The following is an 11,942-nucleotide window of genomic DNA, read 5'->3' as shown; positions in this document are numbered from 1 at the left end:
CAGTCCTACTACTTCTTCTTCCCCGCCACCCCCTTCGGCCCCTTCTTTCCCGCCCCACCCGCATCCTCCTCCTGCCTATCCTCCAACCGTTTCAATTTGTTATTGATCTGATCCTCCTGCGTCTGCAATTTGGCAAGCAGCGATTTGCGCAGATCGTCAATGCGCGTGGCAAGGGTTGTGCTGATGAAGTTGGAGAGTTCTGCGGTTGCGATTTCTTGGGGAGTTGGGCGGTGGGCTGGGTGGGGTTGGGTGGGAAATAGGGGGGCGTTAGATTGTATGTCGCGGACAGAGGAACTGTAAGTGTGATGCACGCCGTACCTTCACCAGCACCAGCCTCGCCACCATCCTCGCCCTGCGGCTGCTCCGTCTCCTTTACGACCTGCTCCACCTCTGCAGTGGCCGTCGCCGTCGGCTGTGGTGCGGGGGATGCGTCTTCGGGCTTTTTGTCCTTTTCAGGTGCGGTTGCGGGCTCCGTTGGTGAGGTGTCGTCCACGGTGGCGGCTGTGGTTGTGGGGATGGTTCCCGATGATGCGGACAGGTCGGCGGATGAGTCTGTTTGGGGTACGTCGGGGGTCTGCGTCCATATAGGGGATGTTTTAGAAGATGACCGCATCCCCGAAAGAAATAAGGAACTCACCTCCCCATCCCCCTCCTTCTCGCTTTCAACAGCAACGCTGTCCCTCCGCGCAGCACCTCCAACAGCGGCAGCAGCCGGCGCGGCAACCTCCTCAATGGCATCATTATCCAGCGTGAAATTCAGCCGCAGTTTCTGCGTAAAGGCGTATTTGTACATGAGGTAGTGGCGGAAATATCTGCGTTCAACAAAACAAAGGTGAGCGTGAAATCACGGATGCAGATGGGAGGTAAGGGAACCTACGAATTGAGAGCATACTCCTCGATGATTTTCACTTCCTGAAGCGAGAATACTTTCTGGCTGAAAGGCGGGCGGTGGATCGAGTGTTTCAGGAGGAGGTCCCGAAAGAAGTGGTAGTCGGATTCGAGGTGGATGAACGGTGATGCTATGGCGGAAAATGGAGGATGTGAGATGGAGTGGAGAATAGAGACGGTTGAGCGGAGAAGGCTTTACCTGTGGCCCGCTCATGCGTGATTTTCATGATGGAGAAAAAGACGGAAGCTTGCATGGGTGAGAGGTTGCTCGATTTGGCGAACCTGTCGATGAGGACATGGTGTGAGCCCCAGGTATTACAACGGCCTTGTGCCCTCTCTTACCTCAAAGTATAATAATAGAAATCCATCAGAATCAAATTCCGCTGCGGATCCATGTCCGGCTCCGTCTTGAATATCGTGTTCAGATATCTGAATCCAATGTATCACATCAACACCACTTCTTTGCATTCCACACACAAAGAGAGGCACATTCCGTACCTTAAAGCTTCGTCAGCAGGCCCTATGGAGTTGAAATCGTAGATTTGTTGCATGGACAGGTGTTTCCTTTGGGAAGGTGGGAGGTCGAGGAATGAGTATGAACGATAATGCGTCGGGAAGAGACCCATCGTGGGAGGACATACCACACGAGACCGGGACTCTTTGGGTTCATGAACTCGTGCGAGCTATGGGAGGCGCCAGGGGTCATGCTTGATAATGATGCAGTTGCGGCCATGCTTGCGGATGAGGGACGTAGAAGCGGAAAGGAAGAGATATGGCAGAAAACGAAGGCAGGTAGGAAGGTGCAGTAGGTAAGAAGAGTGGAAACAGGGAAAGTGTCAAAATGCCCGCGGCGAGAACGGAAGCGAGCGGAAGTGGAAAGCGGGGAAGGGGGACATCCGACAGCGCGTCGCTTGTTCTCTCTGCCCTTTCCCCACAAGCAATAACCGCTTTCTGTCGTCTCGTTTTTATTCACTCCGAGCTCAAGATCAGTCTTACCGTACCCCTCCCGCAACGCAGAAATGAACGTCGACGAGCTTATCTCTCCCGATTCGGACGACGACGATAAAATGGACACAGCAGCCATCACCAACAACGCCCATCTCTCCTCGGACCATAGCAGCGACGACGACGACGACGACGACGACGGCGATGAACTCCACGACACCAACACCTCAGCAACCGTCGCCAACGCAGCCGTTCTCGAACTCAAAGAACGCCTAAACGCCAATCCCTACGACTACAACGCGCACATCGAGTACATCACCGCTCTCCGTCAATCCTTCGATTTCGATGCAATGAGAACAGCGCGAGAGGCTATGGCCGCGATCTTCCCCTTGTCAGAGAGTCTGTGGATGGAGTGGATTGATGATGATGCCCGCATGGCTGCGACGCCGGGGGAGCAGAAGGATGTCGGAAAGCTCTATGCTCGTGCTGGGAAGGACTATTTGTCCATCAGGCTTTGGAGCGCTTTTTTGGGATTCGTCATACAGCAGTATCAAGAGGCTACGGAGGCGGCGGAGAATATGGAAGGAAGTGAGGAAAACCTGGAAGATCACTGGCCAACGGCGCAGGACGTGCGTGAGGTTGGCGACCAAGCCCTGCTCGCAACACAGCTGCACTTTACAGAAAGCGCTACGGTCTGGAACACATATAGGGATTTCGAAGCCCAGCTACTCGACCAACTCAAATCGGACGAACAGAGGGATCGATTACGACAGATGTACCTTCGGCGACTACAGCAGCCCCATGCGCAGCTTGAGGAGACGTTTAGCGCCTATTCGACATTTGAAAGCACTTGGGACGCTGCGAACTATGAGGCGCAGCTGGTAGCCGCCAACGCTCTGGTTGCAGCGACGCGCCTGCTCTTGAATGCGCGCGAACCTTATGAGAATGCATTGAAAGCTTCTGGAGGAAGCGTGGAGGACTACCTCCGCTACATCGAATTTGAGAAACAGAAAAAGCAGGGCACAGATCAGTTCCGGATCCGCACCCTCTACGAACGCGCTCTTGCGACCCACTGTCTGGACGCAACCCTCTGGGATGCCTATATCGTAGACATGATGATCATCTGCCCCGTCGAGCTCGTCGTACTTCCAATCGCCGTACGAGCCGTGCGTAATTGTCCCTGGGCAGGGGATATGTGGAGCCACCACATCCGGATCTCGGGCCACTTCCAGAAACCTTTGATCGAGATCCTCGACATCTTTGAGCGCGGGCTCGCATATCTCCCCACCCTTGGAAACGTAGACGAGATGGTCAAGCTGCTGCTGGCGTGGCAAGATTTGGAAGCGTCGTCGCCGCAGGCAGACTGGACCAACGCGGAGTGGGCGAAAACGGTCGTTGATGGGTACCTTGAGAAGATCCAGTTTGTGCGCGCACAATACCCGCCGGGGGATACCTTCCTCCGTCTGGAACGCGACCTCATCCACATCTTGGTGCACAAGACGAAGGACATTGCCGCGGCCCGCGCTGTCTACGCTGACACCGCTAAGATATTCGGCACGCAAAGTGATTTATGGCTCGAATACATCCGCTTTGAACGACAGTACGGAACAGCTAAGCAAGCTCGAGCGCTATTCAAATCCGCTGCAGCGCGCAACCTAGACTGGCCTGAACGCGTATTTGACGCGTGGCTCGCTTTTGAGCGAGAAGAGGGCGATGTGGAGGCGTACTACCAGGCTGCGGCGGCAATCAAGAAGCAGGGAAGGATTTTGCAGAAGCGGAGGGAGCAGGACGCTGCACTGCTACAGAACCAGGATCCCGCCGCGGCTGCTGCGGTGCCGCTGGACACGTACGTCCCGGCACAAGGAGAGGCACCGCAGAACGGAACTATCCATAACAAGCGTCAAAGGGGGTATGACGTGGACGCAAATGTCCAACAACCAAGCGCCAAACGGCCCAAATCGGAAGGTCCCGACGCCGAAACTTCAGCGGCGGAGACAACGCAACCCGCAAAAGGCAACATGTACGAGTTCCACATCCTGGACAACAAAATGGCCGGCAACATGCTCTACATCACAAACCTCTCCCCCCGCACCACCGAAACCGACCTCAAACACCACTTCTCCCCCTGCGGCACCCTCCTCGACGTCATCCTCCAACCCAACCCTACCACCGGCGCCCTCGAGGCCTACCTCGAATTCGCCGATGCGGCCATGGTCCGCAAAGGCGTCGCCCTGCACGAATCCACCCTCTGCGAACAAACCATCTCCGTCGTGCGATGCAAACCCGAACACTCGATCTGGAACTTCGCAGGCGTGGAGGAGAAGAACAAAATCTACGTTGCTAATCTACACCCAAAGACCGAGAAACGACACCTTCGGGAACTCTTCACACCCTTTGGCCATCTCCGGGAGATCCGGCTGATGTTACGCCCCACCACCGCGTTCGCATACATCGAGTTTGCGAGCGCCGACGCCGCGAGTACCAGTCTCGCTGCGAACGGGAAACAGATCCTGGGCAAACAGATCTCGGTCGCCATCTCCAACCCGCAGAAAACCAAACCCCGCACCGCGGACGGGAGGGAGGTGTATGTCACCAACCTCCCGCGCACGCTGCAGAAAGAGGATATCGAGCTGCTCTTCAAGCCCTGCGGCGACGTGCGCGACGTCAGAGTCATGGTGGGATCCGACGGCAGGTCCCGCGGGACGGCCTTTGTGGAGTATGTGGAGGAGGAAGGCGCCAAGAAGGCCGTCGAGACGCTGGAGGGCACGACGGTGGAAGGGCGGGTGGTGAGCGTGAGTGTGCCGGATCCGAACAAGAGGGGCGCGGCGAAGGGGGGGAGGGGGAGAGGGGCGTCACATGGAGGTGAGCGGGGACGCGGTGGGGGCAGGGGGAGGGGTGGAAAGGGTGGGTTGGGGTTCGCTCCCAACTCTCACAACAAGGCGGGAACGGACACGCCCGCGCCCGCCTCGACGACTACACTGACGTCCTTCGTTCCGCGTGCACGGGCCGCGGCGCCGAAGAAGAAACTGGGCGGTGTGCCGAAAGGGGAGGGTGCCAAAGCGGATGGTGCTACTGGGAGTGGCGGTGAGCCTCCCGCCGGAGCGAAATCGCAAGATGATTTTCGCAAAATGCTGATGCGGGGATGAGGCATGGATGCATGGGGGATGTGCATCACTGAGGGGTTCGGAGTCGAAGAGCGGGTGCTGTATATATATATGCACCACATTTGTATAGTGTTTTGCCAACCACTCAGGCGTATGCAGATAACCCCCCGAACAAGATCAAACAGAAAACAAAAGAAATAATGAACCGAAACCCCAAAACGCTGTATTCATGTGGGCGGTTGGAATGGGGCCAAAAAAACGATATGCGTATTGATGTGTGACGGGATGTATGTACAAATGCACTACGGGTACGCCCGATGGGGAGGGAATGATGAAAACGGTGCAGGGCGGGGAAGTCACTTTTTGGGCCGTGCGACCGACCTAATAGGGGGTTCCAATACACCCACCCGACTGGTCGTGCATACATATCGGGATGTGCCGACAATCGCCCCTGTCCGCATCCCCGCTCTACACTCCCATGTCCGATCCCCCTTCGACTACCGCCCAGCAAGACACTCCAAGAACTCGGCCCCCTCCCACGTCACACTCGCATACCGATCGAGATGGATGGCGAGATGGGCGGCGAGGATGTGCGGACATATGCGTGTGTGGTGTGACGGTTTCGATTGGGCGAGGGAGCATGTGCAGAATGGAATGAAGGGGAGGACTGTGAAGAAGTCGGTTTCGGCTTCGATTTGGAAGAAGGATCTGTTGGCTGGTCCGTTTACTTTCGTTACTAGGAGAGCAAGACGGTCAGATATACATGGGATGTGCATGGACAGCACTACACGCCCCCCAAAGGAAAAACAAAGCATACCGGCCTGTGTATCGAGGTACCTCAACGCGGCGGTGGTGGTGTCGAGGTCGAAGAAGACCGCTAGCCTGGAAAGGGTGGAAAGACAAGGAAAGTGTTGGGAACTGGGGATTGGGGTGCTTCAGCGATATCCTGTCCTGCATCAATATCTGGCACACCAAGGAGTTCCGAGATGGTCACAGTTTTGGACCCCATCTACACCGTAGGATGGACCTCGTATCGCACACCCGTCTCCCTCCTAGCCATCTTTCTCTCTCTCCCTTGGGCCGCCCGGCCCCACTCACGTCCAGATATCCTTGTCGGCCCATTTCCGGGTTTCCGTCGGCACGAGGGCGATGATGTCTGGTATAGAAAGCATTGCTGGAGCGTTTCCTTTTTCTTCGGTTGAGCGAGAGCAGACGTGCTGTGTGCTGGGTGCAGTAGGAGACGGAGCGAGAGTGGTGTGGACTCTCGTGAGGGGGGAAGCCTATGAAGTAGATGAAGCAGGCCCAGAGGAACGCGTGCTCGACCCGAGAAGCAGCACCCACCCAGGCCTGAGAGGGGGGGGGTAATCAACCATCTCAACATGCCCAACATGTGCGAGATGCAGATCACGTGCACGACCCCATCCAGAGAAGAGGCTGCTTGCGTGTCGTTCAAGTTTCAACAGGTGGGAGATGTGCGGGAGTCTGTCTTGTTCGCTACGTCCGTTTGTCACGGGCGCGCGGCCTCCCTCCTCCTCCTTCCGCTCGGACCTTTCTGCAACTTCGCACACTCACCCTCTTGAGGAACCGCAATGGTCGGCGTCCGCGCCCCACGGCTACACGGGCTCCCCCTCCCAACACCCCTCGCTTTGCAGCAACAGCCTATGAACCGCCTACTGCCACAAACGTATCATCAACCCCTCGCAAAGTTATACCGCACAGCACCCTCCAGCGGTCGCCCATCACAACCACCACCACCACACGCGCAACGCGGACCGCCAGCACCACGACGCCGCCCAGGCGACTCCCACCCCCACCCCCGACTATCCGCACGCTCAGCACCACATCCCACCACCACCAACCCCTCCACCACAGGCGTCCCACTATGGCTCTTTGCAACTGTCGTCTCCCTCCTTCTAGGCTTCAAAGTAGGACAGGTCTCCGCTTGGGGGCCTTGGTCTTCCTCGTCTCATAACTACAACAATCGGGACGACCACGACCCGGACCCGGACTCGCCCGCCGTCTTCATTATCGGGAATAAGGATTATCATCGCGAGAGGGAACTGGAGCATGGGCACGGACAACAGCAGCAGGAGGAGAGACGGCATAAGTGGAGGGACGGGTTGAGGAAGGGGAGGGACAGGACTGGTGGGAAAGAGGGGAAGGACAAGGACAAGGACAAGGGAAGGGGTCATTCGTTTATTGCCGATGCGGTCGAGGGTGCGGCGGGCAGCGTTGTCAACATTTGTGTTGTAACTGGTGAGTTGCGTGACCGGCCGCGAGCGGAGGGAGGGAATGCGGTGTCTGAGGCGTGCAAAGCGAGCGAATACGGTTTATGGGGCGAGCAGTGAATGTGAGCGATAGCGAACGGTCGTTCCTATAATATCTCGCCCAACATCCTTGTCGCGAGCGTAGCGAGCAGGGGTGTCAGTCCGACCATTGTTTATCCATGTATCGTTCTTTCCATTCACCGGTTCATCCATGCGTCCTTCATTTATCCCTACAGAAACATCATCCATGCTCTCGAAAGAAAGCCTCGCGACATCCGGATCAGGGTTCTTTATCGACGAAGACGGGTCCATCTTGACCAATGCCGTATGTACTGGCATCTCTATCGTGACGTTTATCATGGAAAACAAGGTGTCAACCGTCCTGGTCTCTTAGCACGTAGTCTGCGACATGAGTGACGGGAGCAAGGTAAGCTATACCCTTTCCCATGCCCACCATCCTATCCCAAGACCCCACCTGACCTCAACGGCATTCCCCCCACCCAGCTGACGGTAACAGCAACAGATGGAACAGAATACGACGGATACATACACAGCATGGATACGATGTCTGACCTGGCCGTGGTTAAGATCAGGCCACGGCCGGGGGATGTACCGAGGAAATGGCCTGTGCTCAAATTGAGTGAGTAAACGGATGGGGAGTGGAACAAAGATTCGGAGTGGCCGTGCCCGCCGCGAATGCTCACCACCTCACCCCCATACATCCTCCAGGCACGAACATCAACCTTCGGTAATCCCCACGTCCCCCTCCTGACAAGCACCCCGTCACCGATCCTCCCTCCCCATACTAACCCCTCTCCCGAACACAGCCTCGGCGACTGGGTAATAGCAATCGGCTCCCCCTTCGGCCTCCAAAACACAGTAACAGCCGGCGTCGTCTCCTCCATCCGCCGCGCAAAAGACGAGATCGGCGCAGCCTCCTCCGATGTCCGCGTCGAGTATATACAGACCGATTGCGTCATACATGAGGGCAGCTCGGGGGGGCCGCTCGTTAATTTGGATGGGGAGGTTGTTGGTGGGTGTTGATAGGCGTAGGAAAGGGGTTGGGGGGACGAGGACGGGGATGGGAGTTGATTGATGGAAATGTATTTTTTTGGGGTTGGTAGGCATCAACACGACCCGCGCAGCCGGCGAAGGCATAAGTTTCGCGATCCGGGCCGACAACGCGCTCGACCTGATCCATCAGCTGCACAATGAAGGGAGGATCGTGCGGCCCTGGTTAGGTGCGTCTCTCTCACATATCTCTCACCTCATCCAACCAATCACTTACACTTCTGGATGGATGTTTTTCTTTTCGGTAGGATGCAGGATGGTAACCCTAACCCGCGACATCCAAACGCAGCTCCGTGAAGAGAACCAGTGGGCGTACCTCCCTCCCGCTACGAGCGGGGTTATCATCACCGCCGTGCGTACCCATCCATCCATCCCTCCACAGTGTGAATCTACACCCTCAAACGTTGTATTCGTTTCTCAGATGGTACCCGACTCGCCAAGCTCCCGAGGCGGCCTCGCCGAGGGGGACGTGATCACCGCCGTTAACGGGAAACCCGTGCATAGCAGCCAAGAGGTAAAACCCCAACGATGCGCTCCCCCCTTCCCCCCATCCCGTTCTGCCATCGCCCCTGTCTGCTCCCGCCCTCAACGCCCCCTTATTTTGATTGATTCAGGTCTACAAACACATGGGTCTGAAGATCCACGAGCCCGTCACCTTCCGCGTCGCGCGCAGCGTTCCCCTCGACATCGACTGGGACGGGCGGTCGCAGCGGTGGGAGGTGCAGCAGCTGGACCTGGTGGTGCGGCCCGATGAGTTTGATGAGAGCGTTCATGTGGATGAGAGTGGGAGGGGTTGAGGAGGGCGAACGGTGTCGGGGCGATCAGGGGGAGGATGCACGAGTGGGTATTGAGAAAGCTTTGCGGATCGGGAAGATTTCTTCGTTGGGAGATTGGGGGCGTTTTGTCCCCGGGTTGCGTCGTAGTGTAGACCTTTACAGTTTAGGGCAATATAGCAAAAAAACAACCCATTTCGGGGGGCTGTTCTGGGTGGTTCCACAACCCCCGTTCATGCACAGAATTCACCGAAATGTACTCATATGACGCTTTTCCCCAAAAGTTTGCTCTTCTTCATACAGTTAGTCGCACATGATATAGTTTTGTCACCCCGCTCCCATCACCCATGTTGAGTATTCAACCCCAACCCAAAACACCACTACGCCCGTACGAATAAATATCCTCTGCGCCCACGTTGGGTTTGTGAATTCGGGGGAGGTAGAATGTACTGCACCAGACCCCCCTTAGCGACACACACCCACTTCCATACCCCCTTCCCCACCTCCTTCCACAGCCCCCCTCACATCCCCGCCAAGCCCGTCGTTTCCCTCCTCATCACAGCTCCCGACACCCGCGGTGGTCGTCTCGGTTCCGCGGCTATGGCATGCGCGGGGCTTGGGTCCACCGGTCGGAATCCCAAACTCGGTCGCGGTCACGTCATCGGCGCGATCGGGTTCAGGTGCACGATCCACAGGGTCGCCCAGCAATCCACCCGGCGGCTGCACCGATTCCGCTTCCTCTTCCGCTTCCGATTCCGAGTCGCAGTCATACTCCGACCCCACGTCAACCTCGTCCCCGTCCAGCTCGTCAAACCCACGGCCACACGCTTCCTCCTCGCTCAGGTCGTACGCTTCCGACGCCTCTTCCTCATCCGCAGACGCCCCACCAAACCCACGGAAACACTCCTCCGACTCGCTCAGGTCGTACGCTTCCGACGCCTCTTCCTCATCCGCAGACGCCCCATCGAACCCACGGAAACACTCCTCCTCCTCGCTCAGATCATACGCTTCCGACGCCTCTTCCTCATCCGCAGACGCGTCCAGGGACGTGGCCGCCGACACGACGACGACGACCCCGTTAGCGGGTGTGTGCGAGTGGTGCCACGTGTGGATCGCTTCTGTACCTTCCTCGTCTTCACTATCGGAGTCATCGTGGGTTGCCTCACTCCCACTCCCACTCCCACTCATACTCTCCTCCCCGCTGTCCAAAACCTCAACAACGTCACCACCCGCATCGTACCCGCCCGGCGGCCGTTTCCCCCCAACACTGGCCCGAGCACCCACATCCGCGTCCGCGTCCGCGTCACTGGACATGGTCCCCGCCGCTGACCCGGACCCGTCGTCGTCGCTGTCGTATGGATCCGAGGGGGTGTCGTATTCACTGGCGTGGCTGCTGTGCAGGGAGGTGATGCTGGGTGATGCGCTGCGGCTGGGGACGCTGTGTATTTCTTGTTCGTTTGTGGTTCGGGTTGTTGTGGCGGTGGGTGTGGGTGGGAGGCGGGGGTCGGGTTGGTGGTGGATGGTGGCGGCGGGCGGGTGGTTGCTATTCCCATCCATCTCCACATGCATCTCCACATCCATGTCCACGCCCCGCATATCCACCCCGTCACCGTTCCGAGACGATCCCGGGCCGGTCGCACCATGCATCGCTTCGGTCCGCCCCGCGCTCCCACCCTCACGAACGCCCATTTCCGGGCCTTGAACTTCCACAATGCCATCCTTCGGCACCTGCACCTGCTCTCGCTCCGCCTCGTGCTCCACCTCCGCAGGCGGCGACTCCTCCCTCAGACTCCGATACCTTCCCCTCAGACTACGCTCCATGTGCCGCTCGAGGTCCAGGTCGCTGATATCCGCCTCCTCTTCGTTTGATCGTTGAGCGTTGTTGGGGTGTATGGCGTCATTGGTGATGTATGAGACGGGCTGTGGAGGTTGCGAGGCGGCGGCGGTTCGTTTGCGGTGCGCTGAATCGAGGATACTTCCACGTGGTGATCTTGAAAACACAAGCGAAACATAAGCATGGCTGTGTAGTGAGGGTGTGAAATACTCTCACGGAGCGTACCGCGCAACATTGATCTTCTTCAACTGCACGCTCTTCATCTCGCTCAACAGACGGCGCATGAGCGGGTGGCCGGTGTTGTTATTGCGGGGGTCGCGGGGGGTCTGGGTTCACGAAAGAAAGGTCAGTATCCGCATCTTCCCTGCTTTCGAGACTCGGTGCATCCCCACGGGGATGTGAGCACGACTTACAGATGGCAAATGAGCATTCGAGGGAGACGCGGACGACGACTCGTTCATTGGAGGAGGGGGCGGCGGTGGTGGTGCTCCTGTATAGGATGTCGGTGAGGAGGAAGCAGCGGCGCGGAGGACGCACGCCTCGAGGTATGCGATTTTGCGTTCCAGCTCCGTGATCCGTTGGGAGTCTGGGGTCTGAGCTTGTGGTTGGGGTGATGGGGCTACAAGAGTGCAATATTCGGGATGTCAGTGGGATTCTGCTTCCGAGAAGGTGCCGTGACCGCACCACACAAGTACCGACTCCCCATTGATTACATACCTCTGACAGCATCCTCAGCCTTCACCCTCTTTCTCAGCTCGCTTTCCCCGGTCACAACGACCCCCTCCATCGGCTCAAACTCATGCTCCGCTTTTCGTTTCCCATTCACCACCGGCGTCGACATTGGCATCACGTCCGGTTCCGCACACGGCGCGATGCCCAGGATATTGATCGATTCGCCAACATCATTCTCGTCGTGTCCGTTAAGATCCTCGTCACCTGGTGGGGCCGAGTCACCCCACCTCCGCATCGGATCCCCGCCAAGACCACCACCCTCCCTCTCCTTCTCCCGTTCCTGTTCACGCAACTCACTCAACGCCAACTGGCCATACCGCGTCTTTTG

The 11,942-nt window shown here is 57.6% G+C and overlaps 5 protein-coding genes across 5 annotated transcripts; 4 read left to right on the top strand and 1 right to left on the bottom strand.

Moving 5' to 3' along the window:
• Positions 1 to 8: 8 nt before the first annotated feature.
• EV422DRAFT_579934 (flagellar C1a complex subunit C1a-32-domain-containing protein) lies at positions 9 to 1,726 on the bottom strand (the record flags this gene model as incomplete). Its single annotated transcript, XM_053073330.1, has 8 exons — positions 1,530 to 1,726; positions 1,387 to 1,452; positions 1,231 to 1,317; positions 1,088 to 1,170; positions 878 to 1,019; positions 638 to 812; positions 319 to 574; positions 9 to 235 (listed from the first exon to the last, which is right to left on the bottom strand). Exons 1-8 carry the CDS (start codon positions 1,619 to 1,621, stop codon positions 9 to 11), a joined length of 1,128 nt encoding a protein of 375 aa, XP_052923458.1. The 5' UTR covers positions 1,622 to 1,726.
• A 425-nt stretch (positions 1,727 to 2,151) lies between these two features.
• Positions 2,152 to 4,705, top strand: EV422DRAFT_537284 (uncharacterized protein). Its single transcript, XM_053070898.1, has 2 exons — positions 2,152 to 4,647; positions 4,677 to 4,705. The coding sequence occupies exons 1-2, from the start codon at positions 2,184 to 2,186 to the stop codon at positions 4,697 to 4,699; spliced, it is 2,487 nt and encodes an 828-aa protein (XP_052923457.1). The 5' UTR covers positions 2,152 to 2,183; the 3' UTR covers positions 4,700 to 4,705.
• A 476-nt stretch (positions 4,706 to 5,181) lies between these two features.
• Positions 5,182 to 6,283, top strand: EV422DRAFT_537282 (uncharacterized protein). The gene is made up of 2 exons (XM_053070897.1): positions 5,182 to 5,673; positions 5,755 to 6,283. Exons 1-2 carry the CDS (start codon positions 5,211 to 5,213, stop codon positions 5,955 to 5,957), a joined length of 666 nt encoding a protein of 221 aa, XP_052923456.1. The 5' UTR covers positions 5,182 to 5,210; the 3' UTR covers positions 5,958 to 6,283.
• Positions 6,284 to 6,417: 134 nt separating this feature from the next.
• EV422DRAFT_537277 (trypsin-like cysteine/serine peptidase domain-containing protein) lies at positions 6,418 to 9,550 on the top strand. The gene is made up of 10 exons (XM_053070896.1): positions 6,418 to 7,193; positions 7,441 to 7,529; positions 7,599 to 7,631; positions 7,709 to 7,844; positions 7,934 to 7,952; positions 8,032 to 8,237; positions 8,329 to 8,445; positions 8,524 to 8,627; positions 8,697 to 8,789; positions 8,890 to 9,550. Exons 1-10 carry the CDS (start codon positions 6,527 to 6,529, stop codon positions 9,070 to 9,072), a joined length of 1,647 nt encoding a protein of 548 aa, XP_052923455.1. The 5' UTR covers positions 6,418 to 6,526; the 3' UTR covers positions 9,073 to 9,550.
• EV422DRAFT_537271 (uncharacterized protein) lies at positions 9,551 to 10,306 on the top strand. Its single transcript, XM_053070895.1, has one exon. It carries the CDS (start codon positions 9,654 to 9,656, stop codon positions 10,128 to 10,130), a length of 477 nt encoding a protein of 158 aa, XP_052923454.1. The 5' UTR covers positions 9,551 to 9,653; the 3' UTR covers positions 10,131 to 10,306.
• Positions 10,307 to 11,942: the final 1,636 nt, after the last annotated feature.

This window comes from Fimicolochytrium jonesii (assembly GCF_025526975.1).
Source record: "Fimicolochytrium jonesii strain JEL569 chromosome Unknown EV422scaffold_21, whole genome shotgun sequence".
NCBI lineage: Eukaryota > Fungi > Chytridiomycota > Chytridiomycetes > Spizellomycetales > Powellomycetaceae > Fimicolochytrium > Fimicolochytrium jonesii.
This window is presented reverse-complemented; position numbering and strand designations above follow the sequence as displayed.

Coding starts and splice junctions, on each gene's coding strand:
- EV422DRAFT_537284 (XM_053070898.1), top strand. CDS start 2,184: ATGAGAACAGCGCGAGAGGCTATGGCCGCGATCTTCCCCTTGTCAGAG. Junction 4,648..4,676: donor GAGTGTGCCGGATCCGAACA/AGAGGGGCGCGG, acceptor GGGGGGAGGGGG/AGAGGGGCGTCACATGGAGG.
- EV422DRAFT_537282 (XM_053070897.1), top strand. CDS start 5,211: ATGTGTGACGGGATGTATGTACAAATGCACTACGGGTACGCCCGATGG. Junction 5,674..5,754: donor TGGTCCGTTTACTTTCGTTA/CTAGGAGAGCAA, acceptor AACAAAGCATAC/CGGCCTGTGTATCGAGGTAC.
- EV422DRAFT_537277 (XM_053070896.1), top strand. CDS start 6,527: ATGGTCGGCGTCCGCGCCCCACGGCTACACGGGCTCCCCCTCCCAACA. Junction 7,194..7,440: donor CAACATTTGTGTTGTAACTG/GTGAGTTGCGTG, acceptor TTATCCCTACAG/AAACATCATCCATGCTCTCG. Junction 8,628..8,696: donor GCGGGGTTATCATCACCGCC/GTGCGTACCCAT, acceptor TTCGTTTCTCAG/ATGGTACCCGACTCGCCAAG.
- EV422DRAFT_537271 (XM_053070895.1), top strand. CDS start 9,654: ATGCGCGGGGCTTGGGTCCACCGGTCGGAATCCCAAACTCGGTCGCGG.